Source organism: Gastrolobium bilobum, unplaced genomic scaffold (assembly GCF_033153095.1).
Source record: "Gastrolobium bilobum isolate Gb01-03AN ecotype WA unplaced genomic scaffold, APGP_CSIRO_Gbil_v1 utg12170, whole genome shotgun sequence".
In the NCBI taxonomy this organism is placed as follows: Eukaryota; Viridiplantae; Streptophyta; class Magnoliopsida; order Fabales; family Fabaceae; genus Gastrolobium; species Gastrolobium bilobum.
Genome location: NW_026898901.1, coordinates 253,348 through 265,873, shown reverse-complemented (window position 1 = coordinate 265,873; position 12,526 = coordinate 253,348). Strand labels below are relative to the sequence as shown.

The 12,526-nt window shown below is 35.8% G+C and overlaps 2 protein-coding genes across 2 annotated transcripts; one reads left to right on the top strand and one right to left on the bottom strand.

The window, feature by feature from the left end:
• Positions 1-1,320: 1,320 nt before the first annotated feature.
• LOC133285241 (BRCT domain-containing protein At4g02110) lies at positions 1,321-7,784 on the bottom strand. Its single transcript, XM_061482452.1, is given in 11 exon segments — positions 1,321-1,938; positions 2,154-2,370; positions 2,762-3,462; positions 3,685-5,350; positions 5,912-5,956; positions 6,114-6,183; positions 6,375-6,459; positions 6,558-6,659; positions 7,302-7,406; positions 7,497-7,586; positions 7,669-7,784. Coding segments are annotated over 11 exon segments (3,783 nt in total). The 5' UTR covers positions 7,753-7,784.
• A 252-nt stretch (positions 7,785-8,036) lies between these two features.
• Positions 8,037-10,082, top strand: LOC133285234 (uncharacterized). Its single transcript, XM_061482445.1, has 3 exons — positions 8,037-8,353; positions 8,451-8,670; positions 9,591-10,082. The coding sequence occupies exons 1-3, from the start codon at positions 8,163-8,165 to the stop codon at positions 9,804-9,806; spliced, it is 627 nt and encodes a 208-aa protein (XP_061338429.1). The 5' UTR covers positions 8,037-8,162; the 3' UTR covers positions 9,807-10,082.
• The last annotated feature ends 2,444 nt before the right edge of the window (positions 10,083-12,526 follow it).

The window sequence follows — 12,526 nt, the reverse complement described above, 5'->3', positions numbered from 1 at the left end:
ATGATCTTGACAGATCCAAGCTTATGGAGAATGATTGTTGAGGCTTGTAGTATGTGACTATTTTGAAATGAGACAATCTCTCCTCCATGAACACTTTAATATAAGAAAAAAATTCAAACACACACCTTCGTGTAATTGATTACCTAATTTAGACGAGAGCATAACAATTTTCACAAGTTAATGACTAGATTATAAATTTTATTTCATAGTGTAGTAGTTTCTTTTTTTACCATAGTAGTATGAAGTAATATATATATATATATTTAAAAAAAAACTGATGCTTTTTAAAAAAGTGGACAAACAAGCAAACGCCAATCACCCCCCGGGCCAAAAAAACAAAAATAGGGTAAAAGGATAATAATTTTTCCCATAAATTTATTGCTCAACAATTTATTTAACTGAATTTCATTGCTCAACCAAAGCAAGAAGTTGAATGGGGTTCATAAGCACTTGAGAAAAACATATAATTGAAGGAAATGAGCAAGGCAGAACACAGAAGCTTAAAGGGAAGATGTTATTTTGATCTAATGGAACAGAAAATAAATAAATAGACATAAACATTGACATATAGCATAGTTTTTTTTTTTTTTTTTTTTTTTTTTTTTTTTGCTTTCAGCATGCAGTAGAAATAGTGCATTTTTCCTGGGCGAATTGGCCACAAAAGTAAAGAAACATTAGCAGAGCGTTTTGCCACATTAATGATTGGGTAAATGGCCATTGAACTTTGTCAAGCTTTCGGGCCAACTTTCTATAGAAATAGCCCAAAAAAAGAAAGCAGCATTGTGTGATTTCATTTTATTTTGTTTGTCCTTTTCCCAGAGCAGCGTTTAAAGTTCTGAGCGCACAGCACAGCCCAGAAGTTTGGACTTTTTAAATGCTTTTTTCATTCTTTTTCTCTCTCCATGTTTGTATTGTAAACCAATTTATACATTACAAAACTTTGTTGAGATTAAAATAAGCATAAAAGACAATACCTCTATTAAGAGATCAAAGATTATATAAAATCAAAACCTGGCTGTTACATGTTACAATAAAGATTTTATCTTCGATATCTTTTTTTTTTTTTTTTTGGTAAACTTATCTTTGATCTCTTAATACCCTCAGTGACAAACATGTGAGATTATTTTTAAATAATAAAACTGGATTGAAGTGTCAAGCATATTGGCATAAACGCAGAACTTCATGGCTCATGCAATTTAAAATACTCATTTGCCATTTATCAGATCCCATATATATGTTAAACATGTCTTCAAATCAACATTAATACGTTAAAACCAAAGGATTGTACATAATTATTATGACAACTAGGCTGGTACAAATTCAAGTAAGTTTCCTATACGGTGACAACTCAAAAAGGGGGAGGGAAAATCATTTAATCTTAGATAAAGACAAGGGACACTTTTTCCTTTTCATGGGATTGTTTGAGCATTTTCGGGTTGTACTGCATTTTGGGCAAAACCAATCCTCCTCAGGAACATCTGTGAGTGGAGGATCGCAGCAATCGATATGGGTACCAATTCCACAGCCAAGGGAACCACTTTCATCACCACAAATCAGCATTACATCTCCTCTATCCCGGGATCCACATACTTGGCAAATTATATCATCATCACTGCAATCCTCAGGAGGAATGAGCTCCTCAATAATCTCTTCTGCCATACTTTGAAGTTTAGCGTATGACTTCTCTGCCCAAGCATGAGTGCCATACAATACATGCTTCTCAAGGGAGAACCCGGGCTTGCAGACATACTCGACCAAGTAGTCCGCTACAACACAAGGTATCTCATGTTTTAAGAACTCTTGGACCCACATATCAACACGTGGCATGCCAGGGCTAACTATGGCATAGTCGATCCCCGTACCAAGGAAGCGATTATAAGGAGGAGAAGTTGCTAATATCGTTCCATCTCCAGCTTTGACCACACGCTTCAGAGTATCCTGTCAACCAATTAAGTCGGATCAGAAACATACGTCAAATTCAACAATAAATGGTTGGAAAACTGTTATTATTAATGAATATATAACTTATACTTGGAACAAAAAACTGCATCATAACATAAAGACCAGTCTAATGCCTAACCATTTCAGATGAAGGTATTGGCATGTAGGAAAAGAATATATTTAAACGAAATTAAATTCAAAAGAAAACATACCAAAGACGGGGTAATGCAATCGCCATATACAACAATTCGCATTCCATAGAAGGCACCATGACCTGATCTTTCTTTCAACAGCCGCCACTTTCTCGGAGCCTCCATATTGATTGCACCATCCTCACTGAGACCATTCTGGTGCCACTCATAAGGCTCCTCTAACAAGAACTTTCCTGCCTGGCTACTGGCAGTTAAGAAATCAGTTTTAAGAATCCACCTGCATTCCACCTGAGATTAATTAGAATATTTACAATTTTACATACATAAAAGAAAGCCAAACTACATTGAAGGCGGGCAACAGACCATTTTTTGGAGTATGAAAGGAAAGGGAAAGAGGTTAATTGATATTTTTTCATTTCCTATGTTCAAAATTAGATTTTTCTCCTTCAAAATCCCCCGTATTAACGAAGCTCAAAGAATGGTAGGAATTGGGAAGTTTTGAAAAATGAGTTGTAACACCTTAATTTCCCTCCGCTCTAAAAACTCATGTAAGGGAGAGGTTACAGCGAAACTTTCCCTTCCCCGATTTGCCTACGTTTGAATACACTGTCAGTAGAAGGGGGCGGGCTATACGGATTTTATTTTTGTTTATTCCTGATATTTCTTACCTTCCGGATGCAGCAGCAGCGAAAAATTTTTCAGTCCTGCGTATAGGGTCTGGGGCTATGAAATGTGTCGCCTGATATGACCACTGATGAGAATCCCGGCAAACCCTTCCTTTTAAACGCTTGATTACTTGTTGAAACTCCTTTCTCTGTAGGCAATGCCCTTTTAATATAAAACACGCGGCTTCAGTTTTCACTCTTGCATTAGATTCTGATATTGATGGATTGAGCCCCATTCTCCTAGAGTTGATCTTTGCTGGCTTTACACTAGATTTAATAGTTGGATTTCCAACACTTCTTCCCTCCACTACATCCTGCTCTCCATCAATTGGTCTATTCTCCTTCTCCTCTTCTACAAAATTCCCTGACTTACTTCTTGGTACAGTTGAGTTATCACTTATATGAGAAGGAAGGGACATTTCTTCCAGGGTTTCTTTCTCTGCCAGATGTCTCGTCTCATTATGAACCTTCTCTGATACCACCTCTTCAGATTTCGATAATTTATTCGCAACTGTAGTCTTCTTGGTTCTACCTGCAGGACGTTTTCTCGCTTGATGCTTTACTTTTAACTTCGAGGTTGAGTCTACCAGTGAAGGTGGCTTCTGTTTTTCAGTTTCATTTGTACCTTTCTTCGGAAGCATTGCTTCTTCACATTTTGTTTTATGGTGATTTGCTCCTGACTTCTCTTCAGTTGCTGTGACCGCCTTTTCAGATTTCAATAATTCATTGGCAACTGTAGTCTTCTTGGTTCTACCTGCAAGACATTTTCTCGCTTGATGCATTTCTTTTAATTTTGAGGTTGAGTCTACCGATGAAGGTGGCTTCTGTTTTTCAGTTTCATTTGTACCTTTATTAGGAAGCATTCCTTCTTCAGATTTTGTAGTATGATGATTTGCTCCTGACTTTTCTTCAGTCGCTGTGTCTGCTTTTTTTGAAAGATGAAACAGTTCTTCATCAAGGTCCATTCCTAACCCATATTCACTTTTGTCATCTGGAGCCTCTGTTTCGTCATCCAAAAATTCAGTTCTGCGACCAGCATCTTCTGCATATTTAATAATGGTTTCTTGTTCCATTGATTTATTAACATCAAGGCTTTGAGGGGACACTTGAAGCTTATTGGCATCACAAGTTGCTATCTCTTTACTTTCACTGGGCAAACATACACCTTCACCTTGCGGGGTAGTTTTATTCAAGGAAACTGAACTTTTCTGTTTAGCAGTGCCACCAAATTTAGGTCTAGAACCCAAACTTCTCTTGGCAACCGACTTCTTGCGAGGTGGTTTTCTAATCAGCTTATTATTTTCTTCATTGCTTAAATCCAAACTAGTAAGACCAGCGGATTCCTCATTCCGTGACTTCTGATTTCCTGGAGGTGAACACTCCACATATTTAGTGACGTTATGTTGCTCAGCTTTATTATCATCAACTTGTCCCATTCCAAAACCTGTGATATCAGGCTTGCCATTACTTTTACACTCACTCAAGCTCTGAACAGCCATTTGTGCTGAATTCTGATAGGTATTATCACATTGAGCAGACTCAGAGCTTACATTTCTTGAGGAAGGCTCATCAAATGCCATTGAGTGAGAGGTACAAGCTGCAGATTTAGAAATCAAGCAAATGCTTGAGTTATTTATACCATCTTTGCTAACAGAAAAACAGCCGTCAGCCACAGGTGCCTCGTCCACCAAAGATTTCACTTTTAACCCTTGAGATTTTCCATTTGCTAATGGCATTCTTTCAATGGATAATTTTGCGTCAGCAGTCATCTTTCTTGATTTTAATTTAGTAGAAGCAGGAGCAGCTTCATTTGTCCTCTTTTGAGGCAATAAACTAATTGGCTCATTCCCTTCAACAAAATCACTTCGTTTCCCAGAACCTTCAAGACAGGTAGATTTGATTCCCTCACTTGCCTTTTCCACCTTACTGGAAGAGGTTTCAAGGTTGTTGACTTCTCTGCCTGAGAATTCATCTAAAGTCCTTGGAAGAGTAAATCCCCTTTGGTTCTTCCTAGCATAACTCATAGCACGAAGCTTTACATCTAAATGTTCACATCCTTCAGCACTTGCAGAAGTTGATCTCAAGTCACTTACCAACTTCTTAGAGCCAAAAGCGTCATCATGCAGATCAGGTTGCTGATCAGATGAATTTGTATTTATTGTAATGCCAAGATCCTGGCAGCCAAGTGCCTTTGGAAAATCAGCATTATTAGACTCACTGGCCTTAACAAATGTGTCAGGTAGTTGACATGATGTAGAATGCCAAGAAACAACAGGAGCCGGACTGCTTATCTTTTGGTCATCAACACAATGAAAGCTCAAGTCTTGATCAGATCTGTTCTGGTTTCCTGAAATAATTAAAGGGTCTTTACCCTTATCAACTTTTGGCAAAACCTGTGGACCAGTAGAATCTGGGAAGGCGTTTGATGCCTCTCTTGCTGATTTTGATAATCCATGAGTCATAGCTATACCAGATTTTGAACTAAGGGGACTTTTGTTTCTATTTCTCCCCCCTGATTGCCCCATCTTGGAATCTTCAGCCTCTTCCTCAGAATCCTTAGCCTCTTCCTCCATCGTCTCTAGTTCAAAACCACTGGTTGAGAAGAAAAAAATGTTGAGTCATTGGTTGAAATGGATAAGAGCTTTCAAAACTACAGTGAAAAAAACATGTAATGATCATATCATAGAATAAATGAGTGATTGCATCGTACTCATCTTAGAGCTTTTAACAAGAACATAATCTCCTTTTCAATTTTCATATTGTATGCCTATTACCCCAATTCATCCAGATGCCTTGATGTCAGTCAGTTTAAAGTGCATCTTTATAAATCTCCCCCACCCCCTCCATTTGTGACACGACAGTGAACATTGCAAGTGCATAAGTGGAAATAAACTTGGAATCCCAACGAATGCGAAAACAGATAAGCACATGGAGCATTATGCAAATCAACATTAGGATGTTGGACAAAGCAAATGACACTCCAATACAGTTAAGCTAACGTTTCTGGATTCATAAGATTAATTGTCACAATCATTATCAAGTTCATCCAATAACTTGAAAAAAGTGGAATGCCACAATTGCATTGCATGATAACATGTGGATGAAAATATATTGTATGTTACATTTACACCTCCACATGGTACAAATTCTGACCTCTTGTTATATTTGTCTTCAGGAAGAAGCAGCCAATTCTTCAAGCTGAAGAAATAAACAGCACTTTAGATTTAGAGAACCTCAAATATTTATAATTCGAACCAGTCAATTGAAAAAACTTAAATAGATGAGATTTCATCCATATCCATGTAAAGTTATAAGCCTCATAACTCCAAGTGAAACAGGAAAAAGACATGCATACCAATCTTCCAACCAACGATGATTAACTAGCTTTATTGTGCCCAACCTCTTGGCAAGCTCGTACTTCTCCCCTATATGCCAAAAATAACTAAATACTTTGATATTGAAAGTTAAATTTTAAAAAAGACATTAAAAGATAATAAAAAGAATTAAATGAGATTAATACACATGAATAATCTGTAATATAAAGCAATTGGGTGAGCAAAGTAGCATACTCATGCTCTTGATTGTAAATGTCAGAACATTAAAAGATGAAACAGACCTTCGAATTTGTAGCATATAAGATGAGTAACCTTGTTTGCCACCAATGGCTTAGAAAACTGTGCACCCATCAGGCCAACCATTGTCTGAAAAGGGAAAATAAGGTGAAGTCAAGTACCGGTACATAAAAATGTGCATAAGCTCCTAGAAGAAATCAATACGATATAGTATAACAGGTGCCAACCATAATGTCATCCCGATCCTGGCGTAGATAACCAGTCAAGCACAAAATCAAAGTTTTCGCACCCGGTATTCCATTTAAATTTTTAAGAGGTCTGTACATAACCTGCTAAATGGAAAACATAATTTGCTCAGTCAGAGGGTAAAATTGCTATAAATTCATCCTACAAAGAAGCACATGCATAAAATCCACTACTGGTTCTCAAATTGACTTGTAGAAATTCAAGAAATTTCTGGACATAGAATGTGAACAAAACAAATTGACTTATATTATGCTCTCATGTTTTGATCCATAAATACTTTCAAGTATAAACAATTTCAATAATTTCTATTCCCTTTTATGTGGAATGAAGAAAGTGTAGAAAAATATCTTAACTACTAACCAAGCCTGTCCCTCTAGGTGAGTTAGCTACATAAAACAAACAGTGCCTTGGGCTATATCAAACTCAAAATTCTCATCTCCATGTCACTTTGTTTTTTTGGCTCTTTTTGGCACTTTATTGCCCAATCTTCACTATCATAGACTAGCCTTATAGGTGCCCCCAACTTGAATCCTATATGTTACATCCCACCAATTTTCCCATTAAATTGAAAGATAGAACGAAGACAACTATACCGTGCAACTTATAATGCAATATGAAAAGTTAAATATTCGCTACTTAATCAAATAATAATAATAATTAAAGGAATCTTTTACAGTACCAAAATGCATTCGAATAAAACAGCAATTGAGGAAGAACAAACTAACCGAGGCAGCATCAACGGGCATTCCAATATCAGCACTATGTTCAACCCACAACGCAGTGACGAGCGTCTTCCGATCATCTCTCGCAGCAACACACACAGGATCGTCCTACACACACAAAACACATATTTCTCTCCATTCAAGTAAAAGGCCAAGTGAAGGGAGAGCAAACGAAAAGAAAGACGGAATCGAACTCACATATTCAATCTTATCAACAATGACATGCGTGCAACTTCCACTGTACTGGCCCACATCAACTCCACCGCCATTCACAAGTTTGAATCGGATCTACACAATAAATAACCTTCCAGATCAGAAAATGAAAAATATTATTAGAAAAAATAAAATAAAATGAAAGAGATGGAGAAACCTTGCTTTCAGTAACGGAATCAAAACCAAAGAGAACGAAATTAACACCGCAAAAGACTCGCGACGGATATCTCGTTTCCAACATTTGAGTAGAATACACACGGGCGAAATCGTAAAGCAAACTTGTCGAGGAAGAGAGAAGAAAGAAGAGGATGAAGGGTTTTATTTTCTTTTCTTTTTTTGTAATTAAAAATGAAAAAAGCGAGGGAATTTTTATATCTTTTTGATTTTGGGGGCGGGACGACGAAATCCCAAGTTGTATGGGCTCAACGGCCCATTACAGAGTTGGGCCGAAAAATCTAGAAGAAAAAAAAAATGGTAAGAAAGTCAAAAGAAAACCGGTTATTAATTCCAACGAGCGGTGATGGAGATAGGTTTGGTAGGTAAGAAAGAAATAAGAAAGGAAAAGCATCTTGTGTTTGCTTCGAACCTTAAACAACCTCAGTCTTCGTCCCTCGGCACCGGTGGAACCACAGTCACTGCAAAGTGCAATCTATGGGTTGGCTTACTCGGTTCATAACGGCCGTGGCTTTCTTAGCCATAGGAGTGATATTCTCACCTGATACATTCGGATCAAAATCTAAAACCCTTTCCACCTACCTCAAACTGGCTCACATCCTCTGCTTCTCCACCGCTTTCGGCTCCGCTCTATGGGTCACCTTCATCGGCGGCATCATTATGTTCAAGTATTGTATTTTTATCTCCCCCTTAATTAAGTGGGTACCCCTAATATATGTAATTATTTAATTGGTTGTGATTTTTGTTTCACTGGGGGGATTTTAGGAATCTGCCGAGGCATCAGTTCGGTAACCTGCAAAGCAAGATGTTTCCCGCGTATTTCTCAATGGTGGGTGTGTGTTGCGCCACGTCAGTGGCTTGCTTTGGTTACCTTCACCCGTGGAAAACTTCATCCACTGCTGAAAGATACCAACTTGGCTTCTTGCTATCTTCCTTTGCTTTCAATCTTACTAACTTGTTTGTCTTTACGCCCATGACCATCGAGGTAATTTTATCAGTTCGTATTTCTCTTGCTACTTTTTTCCATTCCATTCTTGGGTTATCTTATTCTAGTGAATATCAATGCCCTTTTTTTTTTTTGTATGTTTGCTTAGCAAAATCAATTTTCCAAACTTTAGGTTAATTGTTTTGTCAATAGTTCATGCACCGGCAACAATTTATCTATTTGCCAAAAGTCTACAATCTTAAGTGATTAAAATCTCTTAAGAAAGTTGATCCCATTTCTGGATTCTGTCAATTCTGATTTTCATTTCCATAATTCAACCAGTTGACCTAAATTGACTTAAATGAAGACCAAACTAATCATCTAAATCTATAATTTCTGTTCATCTTGAATTTGTTGATAAGTTGGCTAGTGGTTTCTTAATTTTTAATCTAGGAGATCTTTCGCATTCACATTTTAAAGGTGGGTAGCCCAATTGATCGTCATTATTCTGATTTTGGCTTTTGTTATTTCTGTTCATATTACCATTACGCATTGTGTTCCAGCTCTTTCCACTCATTTCTGTATAGAAACTTGAGTATTTTGGACTTACATACATATGCTCAGATATTGTTTATGTATATTTTGTTATATACTGAGCATCATCTCCGTATTTACTATTAGAAGTGACTTTGATTCTTTAATCATCAATAAATTTTATGATTTGTAAAAGTTTGTAATCTCTTTTCTCTGCTGCCTCATTCTGTCTACTGCCCGCATTCTGTTCTAACTACCACTTTTCCTCCTTGATTTTCTTCTTCTTTTCATCTGTTACATTAATGGCAGCACTGAAGGAAAGATCTTAATCGTATCTCTCATCAAATATTTGTGTCATGACAACATCTTATGCTGTGAAGCTGTGAACCGTTAACTACACCTTTTGATAGTTTATAATACACAACCATTTAATTGTTCTGATACAGATGATGAAGCAAAGGCATAAAGTGGAGAGAGAAAATAGTATTGGGGAAGAAGTTGGGTGGTCAAAAAATGTGGAAGTTGCGAAGACAAACCCAAAGCTTGCAGCCATGAATAAGAAGTTTGGTATGATTCATGGATTATCTTCGCTTGCCAATATCATGTCGTTTGGAAGCCTTGCAATACACTCTTGGTACTTGGCAGGTAAAATTGATCTCTGATTCAGTTTCTGCTTCCCATTTTTTTAGAGATGGTTGAGCTCCTTCTGAAGAGTTATATTAAGTCAGGATCCCAGTGTTCTCTATATCTTGCATTTACTTTACCTATTTTCTTGAGTAAAAGAATTCTAGAATGTTTATGCTATTTGTGAGATGTACTACCGAAGTATTACAGCTTATTGGTTGACCAAGCGAGTCTGCCATGGAAACATAATGTAATCACCATACTTCGCATGAATAAAATAAGTAGTCTCTGTTCCCTATTGTAGTTAAAGGTAACAAACATGGTGGTCTCTCTAGCTGGCATAAGTTATATATCTTACCCATTTTCTTTTTTGTTAATGTGTTATTTCTATGATTTTTTTTTCTGCTATCTCATATTGAGCATATTTTCAGTGCTATTGTAGTAGTTATTACTTTACTTAAATTAAAAAAGAAAAAAAAATTGGGATTCATGGGACATTAACCATTAAGCTAGGACAGAATAAATGTGGCTGAGTTATTTTTTTCCCACTTTGGTGTCCTATATTGGGAGGGATTAATTTTGCTATGCTCTTCGTTCACATCCAGGAGTTAGTATGGTATTTGACCATTGAGTGACACATCGTTGAAGCCTATTTTAATGTTCTGTTGTTCATAATATTGAAGGTGTTGTGTACGTCATGTATATGTGCACATGCTTGTCCAAACACAAATATAGTCATGCTACCTTAACTACACACACACCCAAAAAAAAAAAAAGGATCAACAAACCACTTAGATGGCTAATTGTTTCAAAATTAATGGCCAGCAGATCTTGACTGTGATCTCTTGGAGGTCTATGTTTGTGAACCTGGCATATTCAACATTGTATGAGAACTTGTTTTTGTGTCGCAGTTGATACTCGATACCACCGTTCCAAAAACTAGAATGCCAAAATAAACCAGTTATCGGATTGAAGAAATCAATTTTTTTATTTTAAAAGGGAAATAATTTTCTTATGTTGTAGGAAAATAGTTATCTTATGTTGTAGAAACAAGATTGCAAGTGGAATTCATAAAAAAGAGGAAGGAAAAAAAGAAGTGGGACTTACCTATTTTTTGTATGTATAGAAAATTTAGTTATCTCATACAAAATGAGATAAATATAACCGTTAAAAGAAATGCATTGATTTTACTCTTAAAATACATAGTTTCTGTATTCTGTCTAAACATTTTCTAAAACCTACACATTTGAACGCCTAAAATAGTTTAAGAGTTCAGTTTTGATCTGTAAATTAGTTTTACATTGTGTCCAATGATAGGTTGACATTTTATGTAACAATTTTGATTAATTCAATTCCACAAGTATTCGAGATGTTAAGAACATGTTTGGTACGTTTTATTTGTTTTAATTAAAAGTTACTTTTAAACTGAAGTTAAAAAAAAAATTAAAAAATAAAGTTAAAAGTTATTTGGTGATTGCATTAAGTTGTTTAGATGGTTTTGAAAGAAAGAAGATGAAATAATTTGTTATTATAATAAATTATTAGGTTATTAGGGTAGATGATAAAATTTATAAATACAAGTTTAGAATAAGGGTAAAATTAAAAAATAAATATGAGGATTTCAAAATTTTGGCATATATCTTAGAAAAAAGTTCTTTCTTGGAACTTTTAACTTTTTTTTATTTTTTTATTTTTTTTCTTCATTATAAAAAAAGTTTTTTTTATAATAAGAGTTTTTATAAAATTATATTTGGTTAAGTTTATGCTTTAGGGGGAAAATAAGTTAAAAATAAGGCACTCAAACAAGCATTAAATTTAACATATGATGTAACAATTTATACTAATATTGTTTTAAAACTATATTTAATGGTTATTGTTATTAATTGTAGTTAATTTATTATCGCTTACTTTTTTGCTCTTTTTTTTTTTTATCGGATTGAACTCCTGGCCCTTTTGACCTCAAGCCTAGTTTTTTTGTTTTTGTTTTTTTGGGAAAAACAAGCCTCGTTTTTAAAACACTGAATGATAGTCTGATAGAGAAACAATATCTAAGCTTTATTCGGCGCATGCATGGATGTGAAGCTAATAATTTCCACAAGCAGATTTGCACAAACCAATAAAATCATTTGATATTTTGAATCTGTACAATTACTTGCATGACGCACTGATAAAAATATCCGACAGTCATTGATATTTTGATATATTACAACTAATAACAAGTGTGTAGTGACCCACCATCTCCATCAATCAATTAAGAACAAGGAAACTATTGCAAAGCATAATATCGACTAGTCCATCCACTGTACTCAGAGCGTCGCGTTACTATAATCGAGTTGCACTAATCAAGGGGTTTGATAAGCTAATTGCTCTTGACCTTCCTTTTAGAGTTAGATTTTTTTTCTAGGCCTGTTTCATATATTTGCATACATCCCTGTCCCAAAAGAAAGTGCTGGGAAGGAAAAGCGATTTAACCATATCCAAATCGACGTGTAGTCAAGTAATGCCGCCAAAAGCGCAGAAATTGGAAAATTTGAGGTCCACATAGACAGGCATTGGAGCAGAGCCACTTGGCCCGGTGGTGTGGACTATTACTTTGTCTGTCAGTGAAAACATCATCCGTATAATACTGACTATAAATTGTTGAGTAGACGAAAGAATCTGGTTCCCAAACTTGTCGGCTATCTTTGGTTTGACACAAGTGAATAACATGTGCATAAAATGATTCATCGAGTGGGAACAAAAGAATCTGACTCGTTGT